At 33.6% G+C, this 27,980-nt stretch overlaps 2 protein-coding genes across 10 annotated transcripts; both read left to right on the top strand.

The window, feature by feature from the left end:
• The first annotated feature begins 16 nt into the window (after nucleotides 1–16).
• LOC126701968 (putative pentatricopeptide repeat-containing protein At1g64310) lies at nucleotides 17–12,219 on the top strand. Of its 8 annotated transcripts, XR_007647601.1 has the most exons (7): nucleotides 92–698; nucleotides 4,691–4,763; nucleotides 8,761–8,940; nucleotides 9,323–9,347; nucleotides 9,461–9,511; nucleotides 10,196–10,374; nucleotides 10,828–11,265. XR_007647601.1 is itself a non-coding variant. In XM_050400448.1 (2 exons), exon 2 carries the CDS (start codon nucleotides 1,938–1,940, stop codon nucleotides 3,624–3,626), a length of 1,689 nt encoding a protein of 562 aa, XP_050256405.1. In that variant the 5' UTR covers nucleotides 343–698; nucleotides 1,513–1,937; the 3' UTR covers nucleotides 3,627–4,262. The 8 variants fall into 8 exon arrangements, 1 of the variants encoding a protein (XP_050256405.1); XR_007647603.1 differs by adding an exon at nucleotides 11,878–12,219 and having other exon boundaries at nucleotides 17–698; nucleotides 9,323–10,374; nucleotides 10,828–10,855; XR_007647600.1 differs by having other exon boundaries at nucleotides 18–698; nucleotides 9,461–10,374.
• Nucleotides 12,220–21,827: 9,608 nt separating this feature from the next.
• On the top strand, nucleotides 21,828–24,156 carry LOC126703198 (LOB domain-containing protein 25). 2 transcript variants are annotated; one of them, XM_050402153.1, is made up of 2 exons: nucleotides 21,828–22,205; nucleotides 23,133–24,156. In XM_050402153.1, exon 2 carries the CDS (start codon nucleotides 23,139–23,141, stop codon nucleotides 23,712–23,714), a length of 576 nt encoding a protein of 191 aa, XP_050258110.1. In that variant the 5' UTR covers nucleotides 21,828–22,205; nucleotides 23,133–23,138; the 3' UTR covers nucleotides 23,715–24,156. The 2 variants fall into 2 exon arrangements, with proteins under 2 accessions (XP_050258110.1, XP_050258109.1); XM_050402152.1 differs by having other exon boundaries at nucleotides 21,836–22,154.
• Nucleotides 24,157–27,980: the final 3,824 nt, after the last annotated feature.

Raw genomic sequence — 27,980 nt, 5'->3', positions numbered from 1 at the left:
AAATAAAAGTAAGAAATGAAAGTTTTAGTAATGCTCTAGTCAGTAATTCTCTCTAGCAAGATTTTTGTATCTTAGACTCTTCACCTATGAAGATGTCTCATCTTTTGCTTCATTATTTTACTGAGTTACCAGTCTATTTGTAACAGAATTTGTACTGGCTCCTCTGTGATTGATTCTTAGTTCTTAATATATATATCCTTAGTACCACACCCAAAAAAAAAATTAATGATTAGTAATTCACAAAGTTAGAAAGCCAAATCAATATTACCATTGCGTAATAGTCCCTCTGCAAGTATACTTAAGTTAGAATAATTTCAAGCTTCAATCTCAGATCAAAAGAAAAAGAAAACCCAAATAGTTTTTTTTTTTTTTTTTAATGTCATTCTGTGTGACCCGCGAGCTGACCCAAACCATGACGATACGGGTCGGGTTGGGGTCAACCCAGTTCACGCAACGTTTATCTTCACGGATCGGAACATATATTTTTCAGTCACAGAATAGAAGAGAGAATTGGTCCCTGTGGAGTGTAGGCTGTAATCAGTAATCAGTAATCAGTGAATCTTCAGTTGAAACATAGATACCCAGACTTGAGAAAATCGGAAGAAACTGCCCTTCACTATTCTATTTAAGTATTAACCACATCCCCCCTTCATTCATTATATCTCGTCACCACTGCATAATCCGCTACTTATTTCAAGGTATGATTCTCCAAAATCCCTTCTCTTCTCTACATTATGATCACTTCTTATCAATCTGGGGTTGCTTTTTCTTTCCCAAAAATCACATCTTTCTTAGTTCTTATGCACTATATACATAATTGAATTGCTTTCCTCTACTGGGTCATACTCCTTTTACTTTTAGCCAGCTTTTGCAATTGTAAAAATACTTTCCTTTTGTAATTGAACCATAGAAGTGAAAATGTAGAACTTGTATAAGAATAAGATATGGAAGTTGGAGAATTAGTAAGAGAAGATTAATGTATTAATACAGATTTTATGTGTTGAGTCTCACAATTAGCATACAGACCTTTGTTTTTGTTTTCTGTTCCACAAAGTTTAAACCAACCAAACAAATAATCGTTTGCGAGTTAAGAATTGAATTGAAACCAGGCTGGCCGTGTGGTAATACAGGGCGCTATAACAAGAATAAGATTTGAATGTCCCTGTTCTAAGTTCAAGAATTAGAAACCTTAGGTGTAGTGTTGTTTGGAATTACTGTGTGTCTTTTACTCAAAATCCCATTGTGGGTCTGAATTTATCAATCCCCTTATATGTGTGATTGGCCTTTCAAAGCAACAATTTTGTTTTTCTTGCAACTTCATGTGGTAAACCTTCAAGAGGTTTAGGTTTCTATAATACTACTTGAAATAGAAAGGAAAGGAAAAAGCTCAGCGCACATACTACTATGGGCTAGTTGATTGGTTTTTGAAAACAAAAAAGGACAGATTGATTTCTTTGGCAATGCCCCCTTCCTTTCATTGGGCTGATTGGTTTGTTGTTGTTTTTGCCACAGTGAAGAATTCGAGGGCTTTTGTCATGCAATCTTCTTTGGAGAATTCAGTACTCGATATGTTCTTGAAAACAATTTTATGATAGCTCATATCATTGTCTACTATCAACAACAGCTATAGACCACCCAACAACGGCTGTAAACCACCAATGGATGTCAATAGTGGTTAAAGTGATGGTATGGGTTAGGGTTAGTATATGACGGCATAATACTAGTTCAACGCAAGAACTATAGACTCTCACAGCCTAAAACCATGAGACCTTGTGGGACTTTGTGGGGTTGAGGTCTGGTTATGGCTCAATCACCCAATCCAACCAGAGAGTGTCTGCTCTTTCTTTTTGCATATTTATGTATCAATTCTTCTCCTTCAATTCCACTTCCCAGTAAAATTATCACAGACAATATAGCAAGATAATGATCCAATTGACATGTTCTTTCAGCACCATTTTCTTCACTCAGAGCTCTCAAAGATTTTCCAATCCTTGTCAAGAACCAAACAACTGCATGCTTTAATCATAAGGACCCACCTCTCTTGTGATCCATTTTATGCAACTAGAATAGTGAGGTTCTATGCTATCAATAATGATATTCATTCTGCTCATAACCTGTTCAAAAAAACTCCCCAACAAAGTGTGTTTCTTTGGAATTCAATTATTCGAGCATATGCACAAGCCCAAAACTTTTGTGAAGCACAATCTCTCTTTAAGATGATGCTCAGAACTGAAACTAGACCTGATTGTTTTACTTATGCTTGTATTATACGTGCGTGCTCTGAGAACTTTAATTTAGGTGCATTAAGACTTGTTCACGGAGGAGTAATAGTTTCAGGGTTAGGGTTGGATTCCATTTGTGGTAGTGCATTTGTGACTGCTTATTCTAAGTTGGGCCTTGTTGATGAAGCCAGTGTGGTGTTTCATGGGATACCTGAGCCGGATTTGGTTATGTGGAATTCTATGATTTCTGGTTATGGCTGCCATGGATTTTGGGATAAAGGGCTACAGCTGTTCAGTAGAATGAGAAATGAGGGGACGCAGCCAGATGGATATACGATAGTTGGGTTGCTTTCAGGTTTAGCATATTCCAGCTTGCTGAGTATTGGCCAAGGAATACATGGTTTTTGCTTGAAAAGTGGTTTTGATTTTAATGCTCACGTAGGTAGTGTACTTGTGAGCATGTACTCTAGGTGTAAGTGCATGAATTCCGCATATAGAGTTTTCAGTAATTTATCCCAGCTAGATTTAGTTACATGGTCTGCTTTGATAACTGGATATTCTCAATCTGGAGATTATGAGAAGGCATTGTTTTTCTTCAAGAAACTCAATATGCAGGGCAAGATGGCAGATCCCATTCTAATTGCCAGTGTGCTAGCAGCTGTAGCTCAATTTGCAAATGTAGGGCCTGGTTGCGAGATACACAGTTATGTACTTAGACATGGATTTGAATCGGATGTAATGGTCTCCTCTTCTCTAATAGATATGTATTTGAAGTGTGGTTTTGTGGGCTTGGGTATTCGTGTATTTGAGATTATGCCAGAGAGGAATATAGTTTCTTATAATTCTGTAATTTCAGGCCTTGGTTTGAATGGACTTGCCTCCCAGGCCTTTGAAATGTTTGAAGAGATACTAGAGAAAGGATTATTACCTGATGAATCTACTTTCTCTGCACTCCTTTGTGCTTGCTGCCATGGCGGCCTCGTCAAAGATGGCCGGGAAATTTTCAGACGAATGAAAGATGAATTTTGCATTCAAGCTAGAACTGAGCATTATGTTTACATGGTAAAACTCCTTGGGATGGATGGTGAGTTAGAAGAGGCTTACAATCTTATCCTATCTTTGCCAGAACCAGTAGATTGTGGCATATGGGGAGCCCTTTTATCATGCTGTGATGCTTGTGGAAATTCAGAGCTGGCAGAAATTGTTGCTCAGCAGCTTTTTGATGATTCTCCTGAGAAAAGTGCTTATAGAATCATGCTTTCTAAAATATATGCTGGCAATGGGAGGTGGGATGATGTGCAGAAGGTGAGGAGTGATATGACAAGAGATCTGAGGAAAATGCCTGGTGTTAGCTGGATTGAAGCCAGTGGCAATCAACTGTTGGAAAGATGTATAAATTCTTGATCAAATCTTCTATAAATCATCTTGTGGAAACATCTGTGGATAAACACACTGTGTTGGAAAAAGCTCTTAAACACAGTGAGCCCTTCTGAGTCAAGCTAGCTCTGAGTCTTTTTCTAAGGACTTTTCTTTTTTGAGTTTTCTAAGGTGAAACTGACTCCAAAAAAGGAAAAACACACAAATTACCTGGTTGAAGATATGTTTTGCTTCTAATACAAGCTCCAAGGGCCTGCATCTTCACATTAGAGAGAAATCTCTCACTGAGATTCTCTTCAGCCACATACATCACTCCAAAGAGGTTACCTATTTCTCCTGGAATGCCACCATAGGCATGTAATCCAAAAGGATCAGGATGCTCTCAGTCTCCTATTCCTGATGGCAGCTCCGTGTTAGTATGCTTAATTCCCTTGGAATCGTCTTCTGGCAAACCTCTGTTGTGAAAACAGCATTTGTTCTACATTGACCATGCATGTAACAAGTTTTTATCTTCAATAGCACATTCCAATTTGTTAGTTGCTTCACTATGTAATGATTGCGAAGGGATCTCCTGTTTTTGTTTGTATACTACAAGAGAATATACATGTACTTGTGAGATTGTGTCTTCATATGTTTATGCAGAAGAAATGAGATTTGAATTTATTGATTAAGTGAAAATATACATGTGGTATTGTAAACGGTATACCATGCATCCTTGAGCACCCACTATTTTAAACCAAGGAAGTTAGGCCTAATAAATTCTGTATGAAAATAAAATGCATAAGATATGCATTCTTCTTAACTTTTTCTAGGTAGTAAATTTTATTTAATTTTTTGAGTGCCCAAAATCCTGTTGTACATGCACACTAAGCGGGCATTTTGGAAGCATCCCTCATGAATTGCCAACAGGCAAAAGGGGGATCTGTCCATCACCTCAAATTGTCTAGAATTTCAATAATTACAAGGCAGTGTTCTGATATAATAGTTGAAAAGCTGGCTTTTCAAGATTACAATGCTTCTTTTTTTTTTTCTTTTTTTTCTTTTTTTGGTGGATTTTCTTTCTTTTACCTTTTTTTCGGGTGGTTTTGCAGGAAGAACGCTACATTTCCAAGTTGAGTTTTCTCTTGGCCCCAGGTGTCATGTCTAGCTGAGAGCCCATTAGAGGTAGAACAGTTGTATTTGCAAGTTACAGAGATTCTATAGGCCAGGCAAGGTTCTAACTGTAACCAGGATTCTAAAGATTATTTGGTTCATAATTAACTATTTAAATGACAAACAGCCAAAGGCGTTGTCGCTCAACTGGCACCTCCTGGTGTTTCCAATAGAGACATTCAGGGTTCAAATTCTCCTATCCATTGTAACTATCGAATTAAAAAAAATGAAATAAAATAAATGAAAGGAACAAAATAAAAGCAAAATCTTGCTTTGGGCAACAAAGTTTCCAAGTGTCCTAGTACACGTATATTGACCAATTTTCTTTTTTATTTTTTCATTGCTTTACATGGTTTGTTTTTTAAATCTTTATGATATATTCTGCTTTCAAATTTATTGTCAAGGTGCAACAGAGAGAATACTATATTCTACCTCCTTTTTTTTTTTTTTTCCTCATTATGTTTAGTAATATTTAATTGGTGAGGGAAATACAATAATCATAGAAGCAATAAGATATTGAAGGCGTTCCATGTGTGCTATAGGGGTAATTTAGCAAAGTTTGATGGTGTTGAACATCGTATTCATGTCATCAAAAAATCTTTGTTGAGCTGTCTGTATGATTGGAAGATTGACCTTGGCAATATCCCTTGTCATCTTTTAGATTTTATAGTTTTTATATATAGTTATATATAGAAATGTATGTAAGAGCATCCCCATCAACTTAGGTAAAATCTTCTAAATTAGAAAAAGGTACAAGTTTTACACATTTTGAGCAAAAAATCACCCACATCAGTGGGTGTAAAGATGTGTAAAAATGTGTATATATTTTCATGAGTTACAGTAACCCTGTATATTTACACGGTTACTGTAGCATGTGTATTTATTATTTTATTAATTTCCATTCGCACCAATTTTTCTCTCTCTTCTCCGTCCACAACGACCTCAGTTCCTCATCTTCTTTTTCTCAAATGCACACAAACACATCCACACAGCCAAATCAACATAGAAACACACCCACACAGAATCAAACCCACATAGACAAACCAACAGAAAGATAGATCGGTGCTTGGGGAGTTTGGTTTGTGGATCGGCCGGTGAAGAAGTGATCTGGGTCATGGAGCTTGGTTCGTGGATTGGCCGGTGAAGAAAGGATCTAGGTCGCCAAAGCTTGGTTTGTGGATCGGCCGGTGAAGAAAGAATCTGGGTCGTGGAGCTTAGTTTGTGGATCGACCGGTGAAGAAAGGATCTGGATCGGCCGGCGAAGAAAGGACCCGGTGAAGAAGTGATCTAGGTTGGTAGTTTTTGAGAAAGAGAGAGAGGTGATCTGTTCAGGAAAAATGAGTAAAGAGACAGAGAGAGCGTGCGTATGTAGATAAAGGGTAGTTGAGAGAAATAATAAAAAAATTGAGAAGAATGAATATTTTATTGAAATATCTTGTAAAGTAGATAAACTGATGTGGGTGTTTTATAAAAGTGATAGTGTAAAATAGAAAAAGTAGGTTTTTTCACGTAAAATAGACAGAAAATTTAGAAGAACTGATGTGGATGCTCTAACCTTCCTAAAGAAGAGTCTTGTGGACTTGCCTCTTACCATTAAAATCTACGAGCAACTAACCCCACATGTTAGTTGTGGGGTAATCCAAGACCAATGTTTTAAAATCAAACTGTTCAAAACCAGAAAATGAGGAGATATAAGGTTTTTGAGGTTGGACTGGGGTTTGACTAGAAAACGAACCTTGATGATGTCATAACTATTTAAAATGCAAATAAATGTATTAAGTTTATAAAAAAGTATCAAAATTATCAAAAAAATTATTTATCTAAAAAAATTTATACAAATTTCAAATGAATTTTCATAATTTTTATAAGGTTAATAGAAAATAAAAATGCATAAACAAGCATGAAAAAATTGTTTAGTAATTCTTCAAATTGAATGCATTTTAATTTAAAATAATACCATTTTCAAAATAAAATTATAAATAGGACATTCACATGTAAAAGAATATTTCTTCAAGCACAAATAAATTTAGCAAATTATACAAATTTATTGGTAATAACTAATAATATATTGAGAGAGGTGATACAATAAAATGAAAGCTATTAATCATATATAAAAGTGAAATAAATATCAAAATATTGAAACCAATGACACATTTAAGCCAGCTAGCCTAGTTGTTGGTGTGTGAAACTAAGCCTCTTAAAGAGGCAGGGGCTGGGATTCTAATCCCTACTTCAGCGCACCTTTGCACATTTTTAATAAAAATTTTGGGGCCTTTCACTCCTGATGAGCTAAGCAGGATTTCATAGACTGTTTGAACTTGAGGTTGCAATTCTTCTGGTGTAGCTTGGTGCACATGTTGTTTATTGAAACTGCTACTCTCCTTTTTTTCCTGAGGAAAAAGATATCAAGCACGTTTGAGCTTGCCATAAATTCAATTGAAGTTGAAAAGTGTTTTTTGTTTGGCCTAAGGAAGCTTTTAATCATGTTACAACTTAAATATATATATTTTATCCTTAAATTGCTTTGAACTTGCATTTTTTCAGTCATGATGCACAATTTTGTTCCCTGTTAGATGTTCCAAAATGGTTTTATGTTCCATGGCTTTTGTTGCTCTTCATTTGTGAGGGTTTCTTACTATTTTCTGTTCTATCATTTCTTACAGTTTAGATTGACGGATTGCAGTTGAAGCCCAGACATTATCATATAAAACACTACTTATATGGCTATTTTAGTGTGACAAAAAGAATCCTTGTAAATAATCTCTGGAGTTGGAATGTCAAATTAAAAAAAGAGAATCATCCTAGTCTCTGCCTACCGCTCTTTAGATAATCTAGATAACAACGGATACACTTTAATGTAGATTAGCTGGCTGAAAGCATCCTGTTTTGTGCATTACTAATGTTTGGGACAAACATTACTGGCTGCAGTAGGCTATCTTTGCATACACAAACCAGCACTGCTGTCAGCAAACATTAATTCATATATTCTTATTGAATCAATGCCGTGGTTATAGAGGCTTAAGCTGTTGTCTATATGCTTAAGTATTTAAGTCTAGCTAGGTTCACTGATACTGGCTTCTATTTTGTACCTACATCAAAATGCTTATCCAATATAACTGCAGTATTTAGTATTTATTATGATTCTGCAGGTCCAAAAGTTTATCAATTGGTTCTCAGCTTCTTGAGATCCACAATCATTCATAAATTTTCAAAAGATGTGACTAATTTTACTAAAATCTATACCCTATGTCACATGGACAGTTTCAATATGAGTGATTTAATGATGCTGGACATGAATCAACATCAGTTGTGGTGATTCCTGTTCTGAGACATTTTGAGGAGTCCAATAAAGGAAGAAAAAATGCATTCAAACTAGACCAGTAGTTCTCCTGGACAAATTTTTTGGGATTAGTTCAAGGTAACTGGAGTAACCATAGAAAGCAAGATAAGTTACATAAGTGATAAGACCTTTATGGAAGACATTAAAATTTGAAGCTTTGATGATTCAGCCAAATCACCCTGTCCTAAGACATTTGGATTAGAAATTTTTTATACCTAAACAATATAATCTCTACATGCGACCAAAGTCCATGTAACAGATTGTACCATATTGATATCACAATTTTGAAGAGCATTGTTAACTAATGGGCTTATATGGCTAGACTGAGGAAATATCTGTGATCGATTTCTGAAACTTCGTAATATATTTTCATGTTTCTAGTTTCTACCCCAGGAGAGCTTGAAGGATGTGATACAGTGATTTTGCTTTTGAAATTATGTGTTCATCAGTTTGAGAGCTTAAAGGACATGAGAAATTTTGGGTTCCATATCAAGATTTAGGATCAGAAATTTCATCTACATCTAAGTTTATCTCTTATGATGGAAGTCATTATAGGTCACAAAGGAATTATTTCTTTGTAATCTTCATTGGCTTACATATATTTGATGGAGAATCCCACATCATGGAGACCACTACAAGAATAATTGATTCTAAGTATGATTGACACAGGAATTGTGAAGAATTGAGCTATCAGGAATTATGTTCCACAAATGCAGAATCCCTTGCACTATGAGGGATGTGATGCACGTTCTGAGGTAACACATGCTAGTGACTCAGAAACTACTTGTTCAAATTTGCCTCCCAGCTTGATTGCACTCCTTTCTGACTGTTGCGTCTAAGCTGCACAAGGTACCCTTACTACTATGCATGTGTAGTTCATGTTTGGTTCACCATTTATACTCCTATTTTGCCTTATAAATGCTGCTTAATTACCAAAGATAGCTGTGGAAGTTGATCTCAATTCTCAAGTCCTAAATGGTGATACTTTATGAACTTTGGCATTACTGATTGATTCCCTTAATATCACACTGTCATTTGCTACCTTTATTTGAAAACTCTATATAAGCTGAACACTTCCTATCAAGGGCAATTGGAGCACAGTAGTAACACTGCATTATCTGACCCTCTACACTTAGTGGACCTTGGTGTTATAAATTGATTTTCCTTTTAAGCAAAGTTTTTTTTTTTTTTTTTTCATTTATCTTTTGTCTCCTGTTTGGTTTTCTTGCAGAGACACATGCCAGATTCTTTTCAAGGTGAGTTAGTTCATTCAGTTGTCATTTTTCTTTTGGCACTAACATTTCTGGTTATCCTTTTTGGTTTATTCCTTACATACTCAGTGGTTCATGGCTTGTATTTTGAGGCCTAGGTCTAGTAATCAGCCCCGTGGGAACGATTATGATTCAATACCTTAAACTTGGTATTAATGCTTTCCATCCTATTTTTAGGAGTCTGTTCTTGCTATCTTATGTATGTTCATGATAGACTCCATATTTGAAAGTGCATAATGAGGCAGATAATATGTCTCTGGATATAGACATAAAAGGGTTATTCAAGAAGACAAAAAGGTTGATACATGGTTTAATTGACATAAGACATTGTTTTATGGTTAAAGATGTTGAATATTGTGTTTACCTGTTCTTATTCTATCAGATATGTTGAGTAAAATAGAGAGTGCTATAACTAGTAGCTAAAGTTCCAAATTCTTTTGACCCCTGGCCTACAGGTAGTTTTTCATGTATATACCCACAGCCAGGTTCGTATGATTTTTTGATAAAATAGGCAGGTACCCTTTGAAGCTGTTGTTGTTCTTTCAATCATTTGTATTTGAGTTACTATCGCTTGGACCACATGCTGACAGCATTTGCACCACTATCTTGCTGATAATACATTTCTGTTGGTACAAGTTTAACTCATACCTTTAGAAAAAAAAAATGCACATGGCAATAGTATGCTTGGATATTAAGTTGACTATCAATTCATGAAATTGCATTTTGAATGCCTTTTTGTCTGTACTCTCTTGTATTATTGTGTGTTTACCAGTACTTGAATGGCTCAAGCCACGAGGCAATCTGATGGTGATTTTTGTGCTTTACTTGTACAGTTGTACCTGATAGTCTAAGCAATGTTTTACCAAGTTGGTACAAAAAGAGAAAAAAAAAAATGCTACCAGGCCTCATGGTCCAAAATTAGAAGTTTAAAAATGGGTAATCCTTGGGCCTAGCTAACGAGGCTTTGGGTTTGAGCCCGAATAAACACGTATTGTTGAAGCCCTATCCAGAGGTTGGTCATTTTTGTAAAACCTTGGGAGTTGATGTTCTTTTTTCTTTTTCTTTTTTATAAAATTGGGAGTTGATGTTCTCATAAAAAATAAAAATAAAAAGGTACCTGTACAGATGTAATCTGGGTTTTAAATGAAATAAATAGAGAAAATTTTATAATTTCACTCATGCAGTCATGCTATTGGAGTGACCAATTGCATATTACATTTTTCCTTCTAAATGGTTGATTACTGATTGATTCACTCAATATCACACTGCCATTCACTACCTTTATTTGAAAACTGCATTTAAGCTGTACATTTCCAATCTAGGGCAATTGAAGCACAGTAGTAACATTGCATTTCTGATCTTCTACACTTAGTAGACCTTAGTCTTATAAATTGATTTTATTTTTAAGCAAAGCTTGCCTTTTTTTTTTCATTTATCTTTTGTCTTTTTGTTTGTTTTCTTGCAGAGACAGATGACAGATTCTTCTTTTTACAGTGAGTAAATTCATTCAATTGTCATTTCTCTTTAAGGACTAACACTTCTGGTTGTCCTTTTTGGTTTGTTCCTTACATGCTCAGTGGTTCATGGCTTGTATTTTGAGGCCTAGATCTAGTAATCAGCCCTGTAGGAACAAAGATTATGATTCAATACCTCATGAACTTCTCTTTCCTATCTACCTTCAACTTGGTACCCATGCTTTCCATCCTATTTTAAGGAGTCTGTTCTTCCTATCTTATGTATTTTTGTGATAGACTCCATATTTGAAAGTGCATAATGAGGCAGATAATATATGTCTCTGGATATAGACAGAAAGGGCTATTCCAGAAGACTCAAAAAGGATGATACATGGTTTAATTGACTTGAGGCATCTTTTTATTATTAAAGATGTTGAATATTTTGTTGATCTTTTCCTGTTCTACCAGGAGTGTGTTGTGATTTTGCTTAAAAGATTAAAGCTTTTTGTCTCAGTATTTTTTTTTTTTTTCAAATAATATAAATTTAGTTTTTTGTCACACATTTAACATAAAAGTTACCAAATATATATATATATATATATATATTGATAAATACTATACAAACAAGTTACTGGAAATAAGCAACCCACTTGAAATATATTGAGTAAAATAGAGATTGGCAAAGCGCTATAACTTGCAGCTAAAGTACCAAATTCTTTTAACCCCTGGCCTAAAGGTAGTTTTTCATGTAAATACCCACAGGCAGGTTCAACTTTTGTATGATTTTTTTTTTTTTATAAATCAGCTAGGTACCCTTTGAAGCTGTTGTTATTCTTTTAATCATTTGTACTTTAGTTACTCTCACTTGGACCCCATGCTGACAGCTTTAATGGTGCTATCTGGCTGATAAATACATTTCATTTTGTACAAGTTTAACTCATACCTTTGGGAAAAAAAAATGTACATTGGCTATAGTATGCTTGTATATTCAAGTTGACTTTCAATTCATGAAATTGCATTTTGCATGTCTTTGTGACTATGTATTATTATGTGTTTACCAGAACTTGAATGGCTCAAGGCACAATGCCATGATGGTGATTTCTGAGCTTTACTTTGTACCTGATTGTCTCAGCAATGTTTTACAAAGTTGGTACAAAAAGAGAAAAAAAAATGCCACCAAGTCTCATTGTCCAAAATTGGAAGTTTGAAAATGGGTAATCCATGGGCTTAGCTAACAAGGTTTTTTTGGGTTTGAGCCCAAATTAACACATATTGTTGAAGCCCCATATGGAGATTGATCATTTTTGTAAAAAATTTTGGGAGTTGATGTTCCTTTTTTCTTTTTCTTTTTTCCAAATAGAAAAAACAAGTACAGATGTACTGTGGCTTTTGTAATAAAATAAAGAGAGAAAAGTGTGACCAATTGCGTATTACTTTTTTTCCCCCTTCTTAAATGGTATAATGAAAAGGCCTAGGTTGTGGCGAATATAGGCTGATGTATGAGGTCCCTCTTTGAATGAGAATCAGAATCTCGTTGAGTAGGGAAAAGAATTTCATGGTTTTCACCTCGTCAGCCTAGAAAGCGACCTTTGGCTGTTTGGCTTTGCCAGTTTTACTAATCTAGGGGTTCTCTAATCGTTGCCGATGAAATTTTATTTTTGGACTCGAATCTTTGCCAAATTAAGTAAACCATTTTATGCGTCCAAGTAAAATTAATCTTAATGGCCCAAAATTGCAACTTCTGCAAAACCATATGTCTTCTCAAATCCGAACCCCTCCCTCTATGGGAAAAATAGTTAGAAAAAAAGTAAATTCTAAACCCAGTAGTTTAAAGATGTAACAAAATTTAAATTATATGATTTTTTATTTATTTATTTATGAATTTGATAGTTATAATAAGAGATGACAAATTTGAATTTTGGACATTTTTGTCGGAAACATAAAAAAGTGCTAGTTGAGTTACAAGATTCTTGACAAATCATATGATTTTAACGAAAACACAAGAAAATGCTAGTTGAGTTACAAATTTTTTGACAAATCATATGATTTAAAAAGTGATAAATTTGGAATTCTAAAAATAACAAATTAAATTCGAGTTTCAAAAAGTAATAAATTAAACCTTGACCCATTTAAGTGGAATTGAATTATGTTTGGGATTTAATATAAACTGAGTGTTTAAATTGTTATTCTTGAAACCATGAAGTTTAATTTGTTACTTGTTTTTAACCACCGAGAATAGTGGTCTGGTGGTCTTGGCTCGAATGCAAGAGTGCAGTGCTACTTGAGATCCCATGTTCGAACCCCAATGGGTGGAACATGGGAATTCCCTCCTGTAGCTAGCCCAAAGGTACTAGCCTTCTCGTGGGGCTAGGGTTGAGGTCTGTTGTTACCCTCAACAGTAATAACTATGAATCAATCTAACATTCCTTGGCAGGTAAATGCCCCAGTAGTCATGCTCATAGGATCTGCCACAATGGTCGCCCCAGCTCACCCATTTCTAAAACACCTTGCCTTTAACCCTTTAGGATGAAAACTCAACTTCAGTACAAGAATAGATCCTCAACCCCAGCTCAATCAGTTTATCCTATCTTAGCTTGCATTAATCACAACATTCTTTGGATCCAAGTTCCTGTCAGACAAGTCTGACAGTCCTCAAACTCAAAATGAAAAAACAAATAATAATAATAATAATAAGAAACAGAAATGTCAAAATCATATGATCATGAAAAGTTGTTGGATGTTGATGTAGTGTATTTGAGTGTGTGTCAATGTCCTTGTCTCACTTTTTTATTTCTTTTTTATACTTATATATATAAGTTCCATATGATATGTAATATATGTACCACACATCTGGAAGATACAAAGATATATATCATACGTAACATTTCAATATAATTTAATATACCCCATCTAATGATAACAAATCCTACTGTGCATCAGCATTCCAATCATTTGGGCCAATTAATTTTATTCTAAATTAATTTAGTTTATCTTGTAATCTTTTAATTAGTCTTATCTATAATACCCTTTTAAGTGACCCCATGAACCACATGGATGTGTTTGGAAAACCGTTCAGGCGTGCCAAAATGGCAGTCTCTTCAGTATTACTTTTTCCTAAACAAAAGAAGTTGAAGAAAAAGAAAGTACCAAATTGAATAGAAAAGAAAAGGAAAAAACAAAGTAGCTATTAAAAAACTTCTGCGGCTGTATCCTATGTTGTTGACCGTGATCAGAGGCCGTCCAGTCGGTGAGTCTGCGTATGTTTGCTTTTCTTGTTCATAACCCTAAAATAGAATTAAACAGTAATGCCATGATTAGCAGACTGAGATAATGCTAATATGATTGCATAATCTACTCTTAATTTTGAATAGAGTTTTTGCATGAATATATTCTTTGCTTATGTGCCCAATTATAGATGTCATATATAAAAATAGTTTGTGTAAAGTATTTGTTTATATTATTCTATACTCTAACAAGTTTTTCTTTTTAAAGATGCTCGCACTCTTATATGTCATTATGAAAAATGTCAAACATGGTAGTGAGTTATTTTTTTGATATATATGTTAAGTTGGGGAGGGGGGATTCGAAGTTCAAACTCTTGATGCCTTTATAAGAAACACCAAAAGATGTCATTTGACCTCCATAAAATTGGACAATCATGATTGCTAGTTATCTTGATGAAATTAATTAGGTGGAAGTTGTGGATTGATCAATCCTGTAGACATATTACAAGCAAGATTGAAAGTATTTGATTTCAAAATATACTTCCACACGACTCATATATAACTATTTTTGTAAATGACAAATTATCTATTTATGATAGAAAAATGTTAAAACGATGATCAATTTTACTAGGGTTTTTTTTTTTAATGTGAATTATAATTAGCTTAACTAGTAAAATTTCTTATTATTGAATAAGAGATTTGTGGTTCAAACTCTATTACACCAAAAACCAATTAGTATATATCATGCCCTAATGATTAAAAAAAAAAAAAAAAATCATTATAGAGCTCCAGGTTTTCCTTATAGGAGAGATCAATAATGAGGCACATTTTAATGTTTTTTTTATTATTTAATTAAATTTTAAAATTTTGTGCTTAAAAATTTGAAAATGAGTTTTTAAGATTTATATAATAAAACTGGCAGTAATAATAGTACTCATCTTTATCATGGTTGAATTTGGTTTGGCAACATATAGTCATAACTCATAAGTCAATTTTTTTTTCTTTTTTTCTTTTTTTTTTTTTAATATAAAAACTTTAGGTTCATTCCATTAACATTTATTCTAGTTTGTCTTTTAAGTACACAACTAGACCATATCATTACACTACTATATTATATCATTAAAAATTTTAAAGAGTCAAAAGTTTTGTTGTTTAATTGGCATTTTCTGATATTCGATTGAAGACATCTAGGATTCGGATCTCCCCTCCCTCATTTTAATTGTCAAATTGTCATAAATAAATAAAGATAACTATGCATTTGTGTCATACAAATGTTAATGGTAGCAAATTTGTGTTCGTTTGGTATTGCTATAGAAAATATAGTTTTAGATGTAGAATTTTTAAGATAAAAACCTCATTTTTGGCTTTGAGTTAAGCAGAGCCTTACGGAGCTTTTAGAGCCGGCAGCGCCCCCACCCCCCCCCCCCCCCCCCCCCCCCCCCCCAACACCAAAAAAAAGCTAGTGTCAGCTAACTCACCAATTACAATAGTACTTTAAAGTTTCGAATTTATAGACTTCTTTCCCATAAAAAAGTACTATTGTAATTAACTAAAGCTCAAAACACTAATGTGCACTTAAACATGCTCTTTAGGTGTTAAAAGTGCAACTTGCTAACCTCTAAATTAATATTGAAGTTGTCTAAGACCATATGTGAACAAAGTTAATGTTGTTTTCCCATGTAAAAAGAATCAATTATTGAAATTCAAAACGAAAAATATGTAAAGACATAAAAAAATTTAATAAGCTGAGACATATTTTCAGTCTCAACTCTCTTTCTTCCACTGGCCACAGAAACCCTTATCCTCGGGGTGAAGGGGAGAATAGTCTAAGAGTAGAGGACAGGAGCAACAAAGAATGGTCGGAGCAATAAGGACTAACAACAACAACAATGGTAGGGCAGGGCAACCTCTCCCCTATTGTGAAGGTCCCACTGACAATTCTAGCTAGCTAGAGCTAGCCTAGAGTAGTCTACTCTACTCCACCACTAAATATGCATTGTAATGTATCAGAAGGAGGCCCCTTATTCTTCTTCTTCTTTCTTTCTTATTTTATTTTATTTTAAATTTTTCGTTAATTTCATAATTCCTAATTGATACATGTATATAAAGAATTCATTTCAACTTGCACAAAAATTTATATCTATTTCAGTATAAAAATTAAGCGTTTGTTTGAGAACAGTTTATTTAGTTAAAACTGAAAACTTATTGCTGAAAGTATTATAAATAAATTTTTTTTTTTTTACAAGATAAAATTCTACTCTAGCCTAATTTAAGTGTATATGTATATGAAACTCCTTCCTAGAGACTTGAACTTTGGCTCTTGCCCCCACACCCCACAAGCATTTATACTTGTAGAGTGACCATCGCACCAAGGGTGTGTGGTGGTACTATAGATAAAGCTAAAAAGTAACTAAAATAGTACAATGAGATCCATGAATAGTACTAAAAAGTGTAATGGGACCCATAAATAGTAGTAAAAATAAGTTGAATAGTAAAAAAAGCTGGTTTTTTAAGCCATGCCAAACGCACACTAAGGTTGTGTTTAGATATCGCTTATTTGCTGAAAACTGAAAATACTGTAGCAAAATCATTTTTAAATGTGTAAATAGTGCTGTGGGACCTAAATTTATATTGAAATTTGTGTTTGGATGATTTTTGTGGGTCCATGAATAGTGCCATGTGGGACCCAATTTTTTCAGCAAACGCACAAATGCAGACTTCAAAACGCAATCCAAACAGAGGCTAAGTTTCTATTTGGTTAGCTTATTTTTTGCCAACTTATTTTACTATTCAGCTTATTTTTTCTACTATTCACGGTCTCACTGCACTTTTTGATACTATTCATGAATCCTACTGTACTATTTCAACTAACATTTACCTTTATCTACAGTACTTTCAGCAAAAAGTTTTTAGTTTCAACAAAATAAGCAGATCCCAAACAGACCCTAAAAGCTACTTTTTATTATTAATTTTTTTTATATACTCACCTTTCAAAACACCCCACATCAAATTATCTATTTTACACAACATTTTATTAAAATATCATATTTTCTTAATTTTTTTAATTGTTTTTCTTTCTTTACACATAACAATCAGTATCTATTTTCTTCCTTCATCTTCGAAATACGTAAAAATAAAAAAATAAAAAACTAAATGCAGAATAGATAGTGTCCGTGTGTAAATTTATATAGATCTTTCTTATTAAAAAAAAAATATGTAACTGTAAATTTACACTTTTATTATAAATAGCAATCATGAATTTTTACACAATTTTACATAAACTGATATAAATAAATTTTGAATTTAATTAGTTAAAATGCGATGCATTTTTTTTATTATGCAGCACTGTTGCGAGTGTTTTTATTCGGTATAATTCAGGGCAACTATAGTTATATATATTCCAACCGTACTTGAGCTGCCCCATGTCAGATTGTGAGCCCTATTGGGTCCCTAGATGGTCGCTTTTGATTATATTTTTAATTAGAAGGCAGCAATATTAAAGTAATATATTTTCTTGTGGGCACAATTGTGTATTAATTGCAAATCCTTCCTAAGCCATCCCGTAATTGATAGCCATTGCTTTAAATGAAAGCAAAAACCCACTGGTTTCTTGTTTCACTAATGAATTCTTTGCCAAACCTGCCTTAAAGAATCTTTTCTGTACAGTTTTTTTTAGTATATATGAATATAAAACTACCCACTTTTACAACAGAGTTCATTTTACCAACAATAAGTCAGCAAGCAATAAGATTTTCTTCTTTTAGTAGGGCTTAAGATTCACTAATTATGAAGATTCACCAATATATATGTTCTTTGGAATTCTTTTCATAAAGTGGTGAGATTTAACTTTTTACCAAATTATTTACCGCAACTAACTGCCATCATAACCTTGACCAATTCAGTGATCAATAACACTACCTTAACCTTTTTTTTGACTGAAGAAGGTAACTACCTTAACCTTTGTTAGCCTATAAATTACATTGCCATGTACATGTCACAATCATGATGTCACCTCCATCACGACAAAGTTGGATCCACCATTGATAGAACCCTGCAAACCATGTATTAGTAAGGTGATGTTTGGGTGAAGAAAGTTTTGAGTGATATCATCCTGTTTTCATAACTCATGATCCAAAATTGGTAGGGCCCATGGAAGAGCACTTGTTTGGACTCCATGACTCATGATCTGTGACTCAATTTCCATCACTTAATTATCTGATTTTTGAGTTATGAGTTATGAAAACTGAAAACACATTTTAACTATTTTCAGTTTCCATAACTCATAATAATAATGACATTTTGTAATTAAACACACATAGAGGGACCCATAGTCGCACCTTTTGACCTTTGACTCTTCTTTTTTTTTTAATTCCTTTCTTCTCTTGGGTTCGGTTTTCTTCTTCTTCCTCTTTTTTTTTTTTTTTTCCCCTTCTTCTTTCACTAGTTTTTTTTTTTTTTTTTCCCCCAATGAGTTTGGGTACTGGGGGTTGAAGGGGGGAAAAAAAAAAGTAAAAGCTGCACAAGGTACAGGTATGGAGCCCACAAATAGTTGAAAAATATTGAGTGATGACAAGTGAGTGATGGTGTCAAACGGGATGGGGTGTTTTAAGTGAAGAGTGATGAAAACTGAGTGATGAGTGACCATTTTTTTAAACCAAACAAGGCCTAAATATCTCATTTAACTATGAACAGATTTTTAATGTCTTACTTATTTTAGTTACTCTTAAAACTATTGAGCTAGACTAAACCTAATGACTAAACCTATTGAGTTAGACTAAAACTTTTGAGCTAGACTAAACCTAATTCTTAAAGAAGTAATTGGGCATTCTTAGTCCATCAAGAAATAAAATTGTAACCTTATAAATAAGTATTATTGCAAAATGTTCTATTTTTGCCCAAGGTTCTTCTCACACATGGGGAGAGGAGAAGATGCTTACAATTAAAAACATAAAGTAAGTTTTTTTGAAGAGTATTTTGAGTGGATCTATTGTTGTTTGAGAGAGTTATTGGATGTATTGGGATTTTGGGATTGTGAGTTTGTGTGTGTGAGGTTTGTGAGTTACTTTGTGTATGTGGGAGTTTTTGTTTATGCTTGTGTGAGTTTGTGAATTTAGTTTGTGTGATTTGATTGAAAGTGGATATAATTTATATTGACTGTGGATTTTGGGTGGTGTTGCCTATGAACGTAGGCTTAGAATTGGTCAAATCACGTTAATAAATATTGTCTTGTATAATTGTTTTATATTATTGTTTGTGTGAATTTGCTTCCACTAGTTTCAAATCATAACAATGTAAAATTTTGTGACCCTTGGTGAACGGATACTTAATTACAGCCTATGGTAAAAGTTGCAACTGTTAGGAGGGTTTGTGATATTTCATGAATGGGTGGTGTTGTAGAGAACAACACGTAAGGAAATGTCTCTCGTCATTGTTATCAATTTTCATTAGTGGATTATTTAGGTCAAATATGGTGTGTTTTGCTCCTGTAATATACCCTATTATGCGAGTCTTAATTATCAATCTTTTGTTTGTGGGAGGCAGTACGTGTCAGTATAGAACACTTATAATGATCCTGTTTATTTGTCAAATTAATTAAGGAAAAAAAAATACAGTAGAAAGAATGCTTGTTTTTATGTTCATCAAATTTTACACTAGAGATAAAATTGTATTTTTGTCCAGTTTCAGCATACGAGTAAGTAAGCTCTATAGCCCCACACACACACAAACAAATAATAAGAATATTGGAAGGGGAAAAAAGAATACTAAACAAATCACCCTTGTTTGAAAAGGACATATTTTGAGTCTAGCTAGTAGTAATCACCTATAAAAACTTTATGTCCTCTTATTTCAAATCAAACACTCTTACTATTAAGGTTTTAACTTTTTAACTTGATTTTGATAGGAGTAGGTGTAAAAGAAACCCCACAATCAAATTGAGAATGAGATCTATGAAGTGCCAGGCTAAACAATTGAATCATTCTGCTTCATAACAGATTTTCAAACTAGTAAAAAAAAAAAAAAATTAATAATAAGAATAGGGTAATTAAAGTATATGTAACAAAAGTTATTAATATAAATAAATAAATAAATAAACAAAAACACACACACATGCATTAATATTGAACACGTGATTAATTAATTATAAGATTAGTCAAAATTGTTAATCGATTTTGTACTTGTTAATTAGGGTGCTGTTCACTCACTTTTTTTCAAGTTTTTGGAATTGATGGTTCCTACTTGATTTCAAAACCCCATTTTTTTTTTTGGTCTAAAAGTTGGAGTTGCTTTGCTCAATCAATGCTTGTTATCCTTCATTTCTCAACCATCATTGAAGGAAGTACAAGAAAAACCCCGCCATTAGCACTAAGTGTCTCTTATTTATGAAAATTTCTTGTCATTCTAGCTAGTAAAAATCTGCCACATGTTCATGTTCATGTCTCACAAGAAACAACTTCAGAAAAAGCAACATGTCCATCTTTTTGAGATTTCATTCATGTCTGTCTCTCTTCCCGCTCTATCTCCTTTAGGGTGCATTGGTCTACCATTATTTCTTTTATGTGCTTTTGGTTTTGTTGGTAGTCAAGGCTTGCTTTTAGCTTTTTTAAAGGAAAAAGATATATACTTGCAGAATGTTAGGGTTTCAACTTATGTTAAAATGATTTCCATATGGTTGAAAAAATTGTATACCCGCTAGATTCCTGTGGTGTAAGTGGTATCATCTTTTTCATTCTAGTCTAGACTTTTTTTTGCTTATCAAAATTTGAACCCCCAGGATCTTTATCATGTCACCTTTAAGTGACTTTTCTTAACAATTTATGTATTAATCCACCTTAATTTCTATAATAATTTGTTTACATGAAAATGAGTATGGTTTTAAGAACTTTTGAATGATTTTCTAATAAAAGTTCCTTAATGAGGTTGGTTTTAAATCATCTTAGTTGAATTTTTTTTTCCTTCATGCATGAACCAGTAAGTGTAATAGATGGTTCCTTAATTTAGAATTATGAGCAATTCATGACACTGATGATAGTGATTAATCTCTAACTGTTAAGATTGAAGGGGTAGTATTAACTTATATGGCTTGCAAAGATCTCACTAATGCTTTACATAAAAACGTTTTGAGAATGGGTCTTGAGATTATTTGCCTATGATATGCTACTTTGATTTTGATCAACAATACATAAATTTGGGCTGTGCATTATTTCCATGTATTAATGAAACGATCAAACGATCAAACGATACTAATTTGACTTTCATGAATGATTATGTAAATTTCTATGATGTAGTTAACATGATTGTGCTATTTCTATACCCATTAGCCTCTCCTTTCTTTATGTTTCTATCGGTCCTATTTTCGATAGGAATTTGAACCAGAAAAGGATCATCTCAATTTAAAATAAATTTATTTTTTGGGTTAGATTAAAAAAATTACAAATTTAAAGATGTCACATTATCTAAAATTGACTTAAAATATGTACATGAATTACATATAGTGAAAGTAAAATAGTAGACAAAAGATCTTGCTTTCTTAAAGTCATGCAACTAAAATATTAAGTCACACAGTTGTTGATTAGTCCTTTCTACTTGTATTTAATCATATACGTAAGGTATTATACTATTTCTTTTTTCATTTTGTAATACAAGTGCATATTGCAACAAAAAGTCCTATTTTGATTAAAGCTATTAGTTTATGGTTAATCAGTTTTATATTTCTTAAAGTTAAAAACTACCTGCTGTGTCAATGCATGAGAATGGGAAGGAATGAGAATGGGAGACATCCCCACTCTCTGATATTATTAATAGATGCAAGGTCATAGTCATTATTCTTTTTTAGTGTACCTTCCATTTATTACCTTTGTCTTTTGCCTCCATTTCCTTCTCCATCCACTAAATACTCTTTGCCTTGCTCCTCATCCTCCATTACTTTTTGTCACTGAATTTGCAGCTCTTTCTCTCTCTCTCTCTCTCTCTCTCTCTCTGCCTCCGTCCAATTAGGGTTTTCCCATTGAGGGCTAAACTTAACAAATCTGTAATGCTCACATCTTTGGTTTGTTAAGGTTACTTTTATCTTGGAAGGACGAACAGCTCTTGAAATAGCTCTTGCAAGAAAAAAGGTACTTCCCTTTTTATTCATTTGATCAAAGGATCACTTAGATCACAAACAGGTAAACATATGTAGCTTCTTTATTCCTTTTCTGTGCTACTAATTCTATTCCTGTTTTTATTTTTTGGGTAAGCTAAAGTCTAAAGAGATACTAGATCCCTCTGTTTAGGGCTTTGCTATGTTCATACTTCATATACCTTATTAAAGCTAAGTTGTGTGAGCAAAATTCTACTAAGTTGCACCACTCAGATCCTATGTATATTCAAGAAAGGATATCGTTACTTTCTAAATATAGTTGCACATGCTACTGAGTTCTTCCAAATTTAGAGTGAGAGACTTAAAAGAAAAGACAATTGGAAACCAAAAATTAAGGAACCAAGTAGAAGGCCCGGGAAATATGGTTGTGTGTAGAGTGTTAATTATAGTTAAAATTCTTTAAAATTGAAAGAGAAAAAGGAAGAAAGATTTTATCAGAGTGATCAGGAAGTGAGATATAATTTACTGATCCAAGCAGGTGTGCATGTCTCTTAATATCTGTGTGTGTGTGTGTGAGAGAGAGAGAGAGAAAGAGAGAGAGAGAGAGTGGTGGTTTCTTAGTAATTTCTTCAAATTATTGTTAAATTTATAGGTTTTTGGGACTAAGACTTGGCTGTTGTGGTCCAACTATAGAAAGCATGTAAAAATTCCAAGTTGTTTTGCTAAATTTTCCTCACTAATTAAAATTATCCTGGATAACCCTAGAACAGAAGTTGTTTGACTCCAATAAGTAAAATTATTAATGTAACAGAAAGAATAGAAGGGGAAAAAAACAAGAGTTGCCATTGAATTCTACTTGAAATCTAATAAAAAAGCAATCACTCACAGGGAAAGATTAATATTATTTTTTAATTTAAAAATAAATAAATAAAGGAATCTATTAATCTAAAGTGACAAAAAGAAAACTCACAAAAAAATTCTTAATGAGTTTAGTTTAATTATCTTGGTGCAGTTGAAAATGGCTTCATCCAGCTCCTACAATTCTCCCTGTGCTGCCTGCAAGTTCTTGAGGAGAAAATGCATGCCAGGTTGCATCTTTGCACCTTATTTCCCACCAGAGGAGCCCCAAAAATTTGCCAATGTCCACAAGATCTTTGGTGCAAGCAATGTGACTAAGCTCCTCAATGAGCTTCTCCCTCACCAAAGAGAGGATGCAGTGAACTCTCTTGCCTATGAGGCTGAGGCAAGAATAAGGGACCCAGTTTATGGCTGCGTTGGTGCTATCTCATTTCTTCAGAGACAAGTCCAACGGCTCCAAAAGGAACTTGATTCAGCTAATGCTGATATAATACGCTTTGCTTGCAATGACATTCCAACATCCTTGCCTCCACCACCACCCCATGGGATTGTCAATAACCCAGTTCAACCAATGCCTCCTCGAGCAGCAAGGCCAGTTGAGTTTAGTAGAAGAATTGGTAATGAAGCAGGAGGGGCATTTTACCAAACACCTTCTTTCCCTCTTTCTTATCCTCTTCCATGGAATGATAACCCTTCTGGGGATATGAATGAAGGAGGAGGAGAAGGACATATGTGAACTAAGAGTTAAGACTCTCACAAATGGGGAATTCCCATTTAGGGTTTTCTCTCTTTAGGGGCATCATGACCTGAAGAAGTACCCTCTAGGTATGGTGTTATATATTTTTAGTTTGGTTTTCTAGCTAGTGGCACATGGAGTAAGTACTCTCCTAGCTAGATCACTTAAGTGTTTCTTATATATATTTTCCTAGTAATTTATTTGGTGGGCTATAAAACCAAGAACTTAAGTATTAAGCACCCTAGCTTTATGGGTGTTCCAGTGTGGGATTTGGAACCTAAATAAGACTGTAAAACATAGAGACAGTGTGGCTATGAATTAGATCTCTTATTGTGTCATTATAAGTTCAACTCAAGGCATGCGCATGCAAAGTAAACATGTTATTTTGTCATAACTGTTTATGTTTAATAATAAAATGACATATAACATATATATTAGTTGATCTTAAAAGAGGATTCTCTAGCCTAAGTCTATGGCATAGTCCTCTTTTACCCTATATATTCTCACCTTTGTTTCTACTTTGTTCTTGAGGACCACTGTTATGTTTTCAATTCAACTCCAAGTTGCACTTACTTGACCATATAATTTATATTGATTCTCATTTATCTCTGTAATTTTCTTCTTAAAAGAATGATTATGATGGCAAATCACTGATATTTTCAGAGTAGAAAACCTACCATTGGTCCTCTATAAAGTTTTCTTTTTAAAAAAAATTTATATATCTATTTTTCAATAAAAACATCTACTGTTACTGGTCATTAAAAATTAAAAAAGATGGTATGAATTGCAGTGTATCTTTGAACTTTGCTTGAATTCAAAATTCTTTGAATTGTTGTTATTATTTTTATCTTGTAGCACTAATAGAGATTGAATCTGTTTTTCCTGAAAGTTATATAGTTCTTTTTGTGAACCTCAGCTCCACCTCTTGTTTTCATAGACGCAAATATCCAAAACAGTGAGTCACACAGTTACGCTCCTGCCCTCATTGGTTCCGATCAATAAAGTTGATTCTGCCATTTGGGTTTTCAGCTTTTCCTTCTTCACCCCCTTCACTATTATCATCCTCCAACACTCTCCAGACAAAACATTTCCTTAGACAAAAAGTTACTCTACTATAAAACTCTCTCTCTCTGTGACACACACTCTTATGTGTCTATATACTTTACCTGTAATATTGAGTACTCTAATGCATGCATGTGTTACTTAAGATATTGTGGAGCTCAATAAAAGCGTGTATTACCTTTTCCTAAGCTTTTTAACTGCATACCTTTCTAAAATATGAATTAGAACTAATTAGAAACACCAACCACTCAACAAATAAAAAGGGTAAAACCAGTGTTAGGGTTTCTTTTTCCTGATAATTAATAGGGTTAGGGTTTAATATTAAAACTAAAAAAATAGTCTGTCAAGGTCAGTAGCATATTCTCTCTTTACTCCCAGAAAAAAGGGTTGCATCCAAACCTTCAAAGCCGTCATTCTATCATTAAAAGCTTTAAGCTAGAGAGAAGTATATGATTAGACTGAGTTTTTGAGAGAGAGAGAGAGAGAGAGAGAGAGAGGGGGTGTGTGTGTTTTATCCTTAAATTCTTCGACTGTCTAATTCTTTTCATTTCATCCTTTCTCTATCTCTCTCTTAGATTCATTTGATCCTTACAAATTTACAATCTGTTGCAGTACAAAGCTATCATCATCATCATAAAACACTGGCTAAAGTCTAGCTTCTGTTTCTTCCTTCACTTTAATTTGTCAGTCTCTCTCTCTTTCTCTTAGACACACACAAATGCACAAACACTGTTACACACACAAAATAAAATCAAGTAAAGCTAAAACTGTTCTCTTTCTTTTGCTCTCTCTCTCTCTCTCACAAGGATGGCTCTCTGGATCTGGGTCCGCCAGAAATTCCCAGTCACATCCACTACTGTCCAATTCATCACCTCTCTCTCTCACCCTTCTTCCTCGAGATCACCAAAAGCCTCCCCCTATTCTTTCTTGGAAATTTTGGTGCATCAAATCTAATCATCTGATCTCCTTTTCCCAACCATATCTTCCAAAAACAAATATTGCAACTTCCTTAATTTTAGCTATATAAAACTTTTTTGACCACAAAAAAAAAAAAAAAAAAAAGCTATATAAAACTTCTCCAAAAAATATATATATATATTTAGCTATATAAAAATACTTTTTTTTTTTTTTTACAACCACACACTTTACCATACTATTCGCCACAATTTAATAACATGTAAGTATGTAACTCATAAACTTTCACAAAGTCATGTCCACATACTTTTACCTAAAAGTATAAGGAGCGATATTTACTTTACTGTTGGGTTTCAGAGCAAAGAAGCATGGCTTTCTGAATATATTGTGGGGCGTTTTTCTCTGAGTGTTGCCATAATTACTGCCTATAATTCAGAATCTATCAAACCCATCAACCTTCTTCTCTGTACAAACGTGGAGAAGAAGCAAAGAGCAGGTAAACAAGGCAGGCAGAAGTGTTATTACAAAGGACAAACACAACAGGTCAACACAGAATCGATGGTCCTATTTGATGCCCCCACATGAAATGCTTTTAAGACCCTCGTGTGGTTTAAATAAATCCATGGAGAAGGGACTTTGGATTTGTTTCTTTTAGGTTGGATGTTTTTGATGTTCAGGGACTCTACTCTCCCTCCCAATATTTAAAGTAAGCAGTATACAACAGTTACACTGACACAACTCATGGCACGGCGTGTATATAATTGGAGCTTTTTATATCCTTCAACAAATAGAGTACAGTTGATGTGGTAGTTGGTATTAATAAAAACAATTTACATTACCCAAAAAAATATTCATGATGACTTTATATGTGTCATACTCTTATACAATAAAGTTAGGAATATATAAAATAAAAATTCACAATAATTTTATAATAGTTTTGATTTTTCTACCATCTTACACTTAGGTTCATTCAATCTGAAATTTTCCTATCCAAAAAAAAAAAAAAAAAAATCTGAAATTAAAATTTTTCTTTTCAATGGTCCATATGTGTGAAGTGGTAAATTGGGGGTGCGAAATTGTTGTAAATTTTTGTTATATTCTTAAGGTCTATTTGAGTACAGTTTATTTAACTAAAACTGAAAATATTTATTGAAAATACTGTAAATAAAGTTAAAAATTAATTAAAATAGTACAATGGAATCCATGATTAGTACCAAAAAGTGCAATAAGATCTATGAATAGTAGCCAAAATAAGTTAAATAGTAAGAGAAGCTGTCCAATATAAGCTATCCCAAACGCAACCTAAATGAGTTGCAGTTTTGTAGTCGAATCTTTAAGAGGGCGACAGAAAGACTAGATTAAAATGTTTTGAGTAAGCTGTCGTGGATGTCAATTGTAGGGCATGGAGGTATATATGTTACGATTCAAGTATCTCACATTGCTTAAATCCAAACTTAACCATGTGTATATAAGCTTTTGAACACCCTCCCCTTGCAAGTTGGTTTTCTAGGATAAGTTCTACCCATAGGTTTGCATAAAAAAACCCGATATTTGACCCAAATCGACCCAAATCAAATGTGTTGTGGTTTTATAGTCGAATCTTAGAGAGGGCAACTTAGAGTCTAGATTAAAATGTTTTTCTAAGTTATTGAATAACTAATAGGTAAGTGAAGCCACCAAAAAAAGAGAAATGGCTACCTTCAAGTCAATGCCATTGACTATGGAGCATGATGGAATATATGCTACAGTTCGAGTATCCCATATGGTTTAAATACAAGTTTAATCATGTGTATTTAAGCTATTGGGCACCCTCTCCTCACAAGCTAATTTTCTAGGGTAAGTTCTACCCATGAATTTGTATCAAAACTCGACATTTTGACCCAAATCCAGTTGATTTTATTTATTAAAACTCATTACTGTTTGAAGTATCACTCAAATTGTTTTGAGAAACAAACAAACACACACACACACACATACAAGAGAGAGGGAAATGAATTCTAACACAAAGGCATACAAGAACTCCATTCAAAAGTCATTATGCAAAATCGAGTTGATTTAGGTTGGATGGTTTTGGCCGGATTAAGTAAGGTTGAGCAATCCTAATAAGTCTCTTGAATATTTTACTACTAATTTTCTTTTTCATTCATGAAATATAAATAATGTTGTAGGGATAAGGGTCCAAAATTATATATCGGGCCTTGGGCCTTAGCCGAGGACATTAGTTGGTCCGAGGACGAATAAACAGTAGTAAGGGTGTCAAGCTTAGAGTCTCATGAGTATGTTGCAAAT

This window comes from Quercus robur, chromosome 10 (assembly GCF_932294415.1).
Source record: "Quercus robur chromosome 10, dhQueRobu3.1, whole genome shotgun sequence".
Classification (NCBI taxonomy): Eukaryota; Viridiplantae; Streptophyta; class Magnoliopsida; order Fagales; family Fagaceae; genus Quercus; species Quercus robur.
This window is presented reverse-complemented; position numbering and strand designations above follow the sequence as displayed.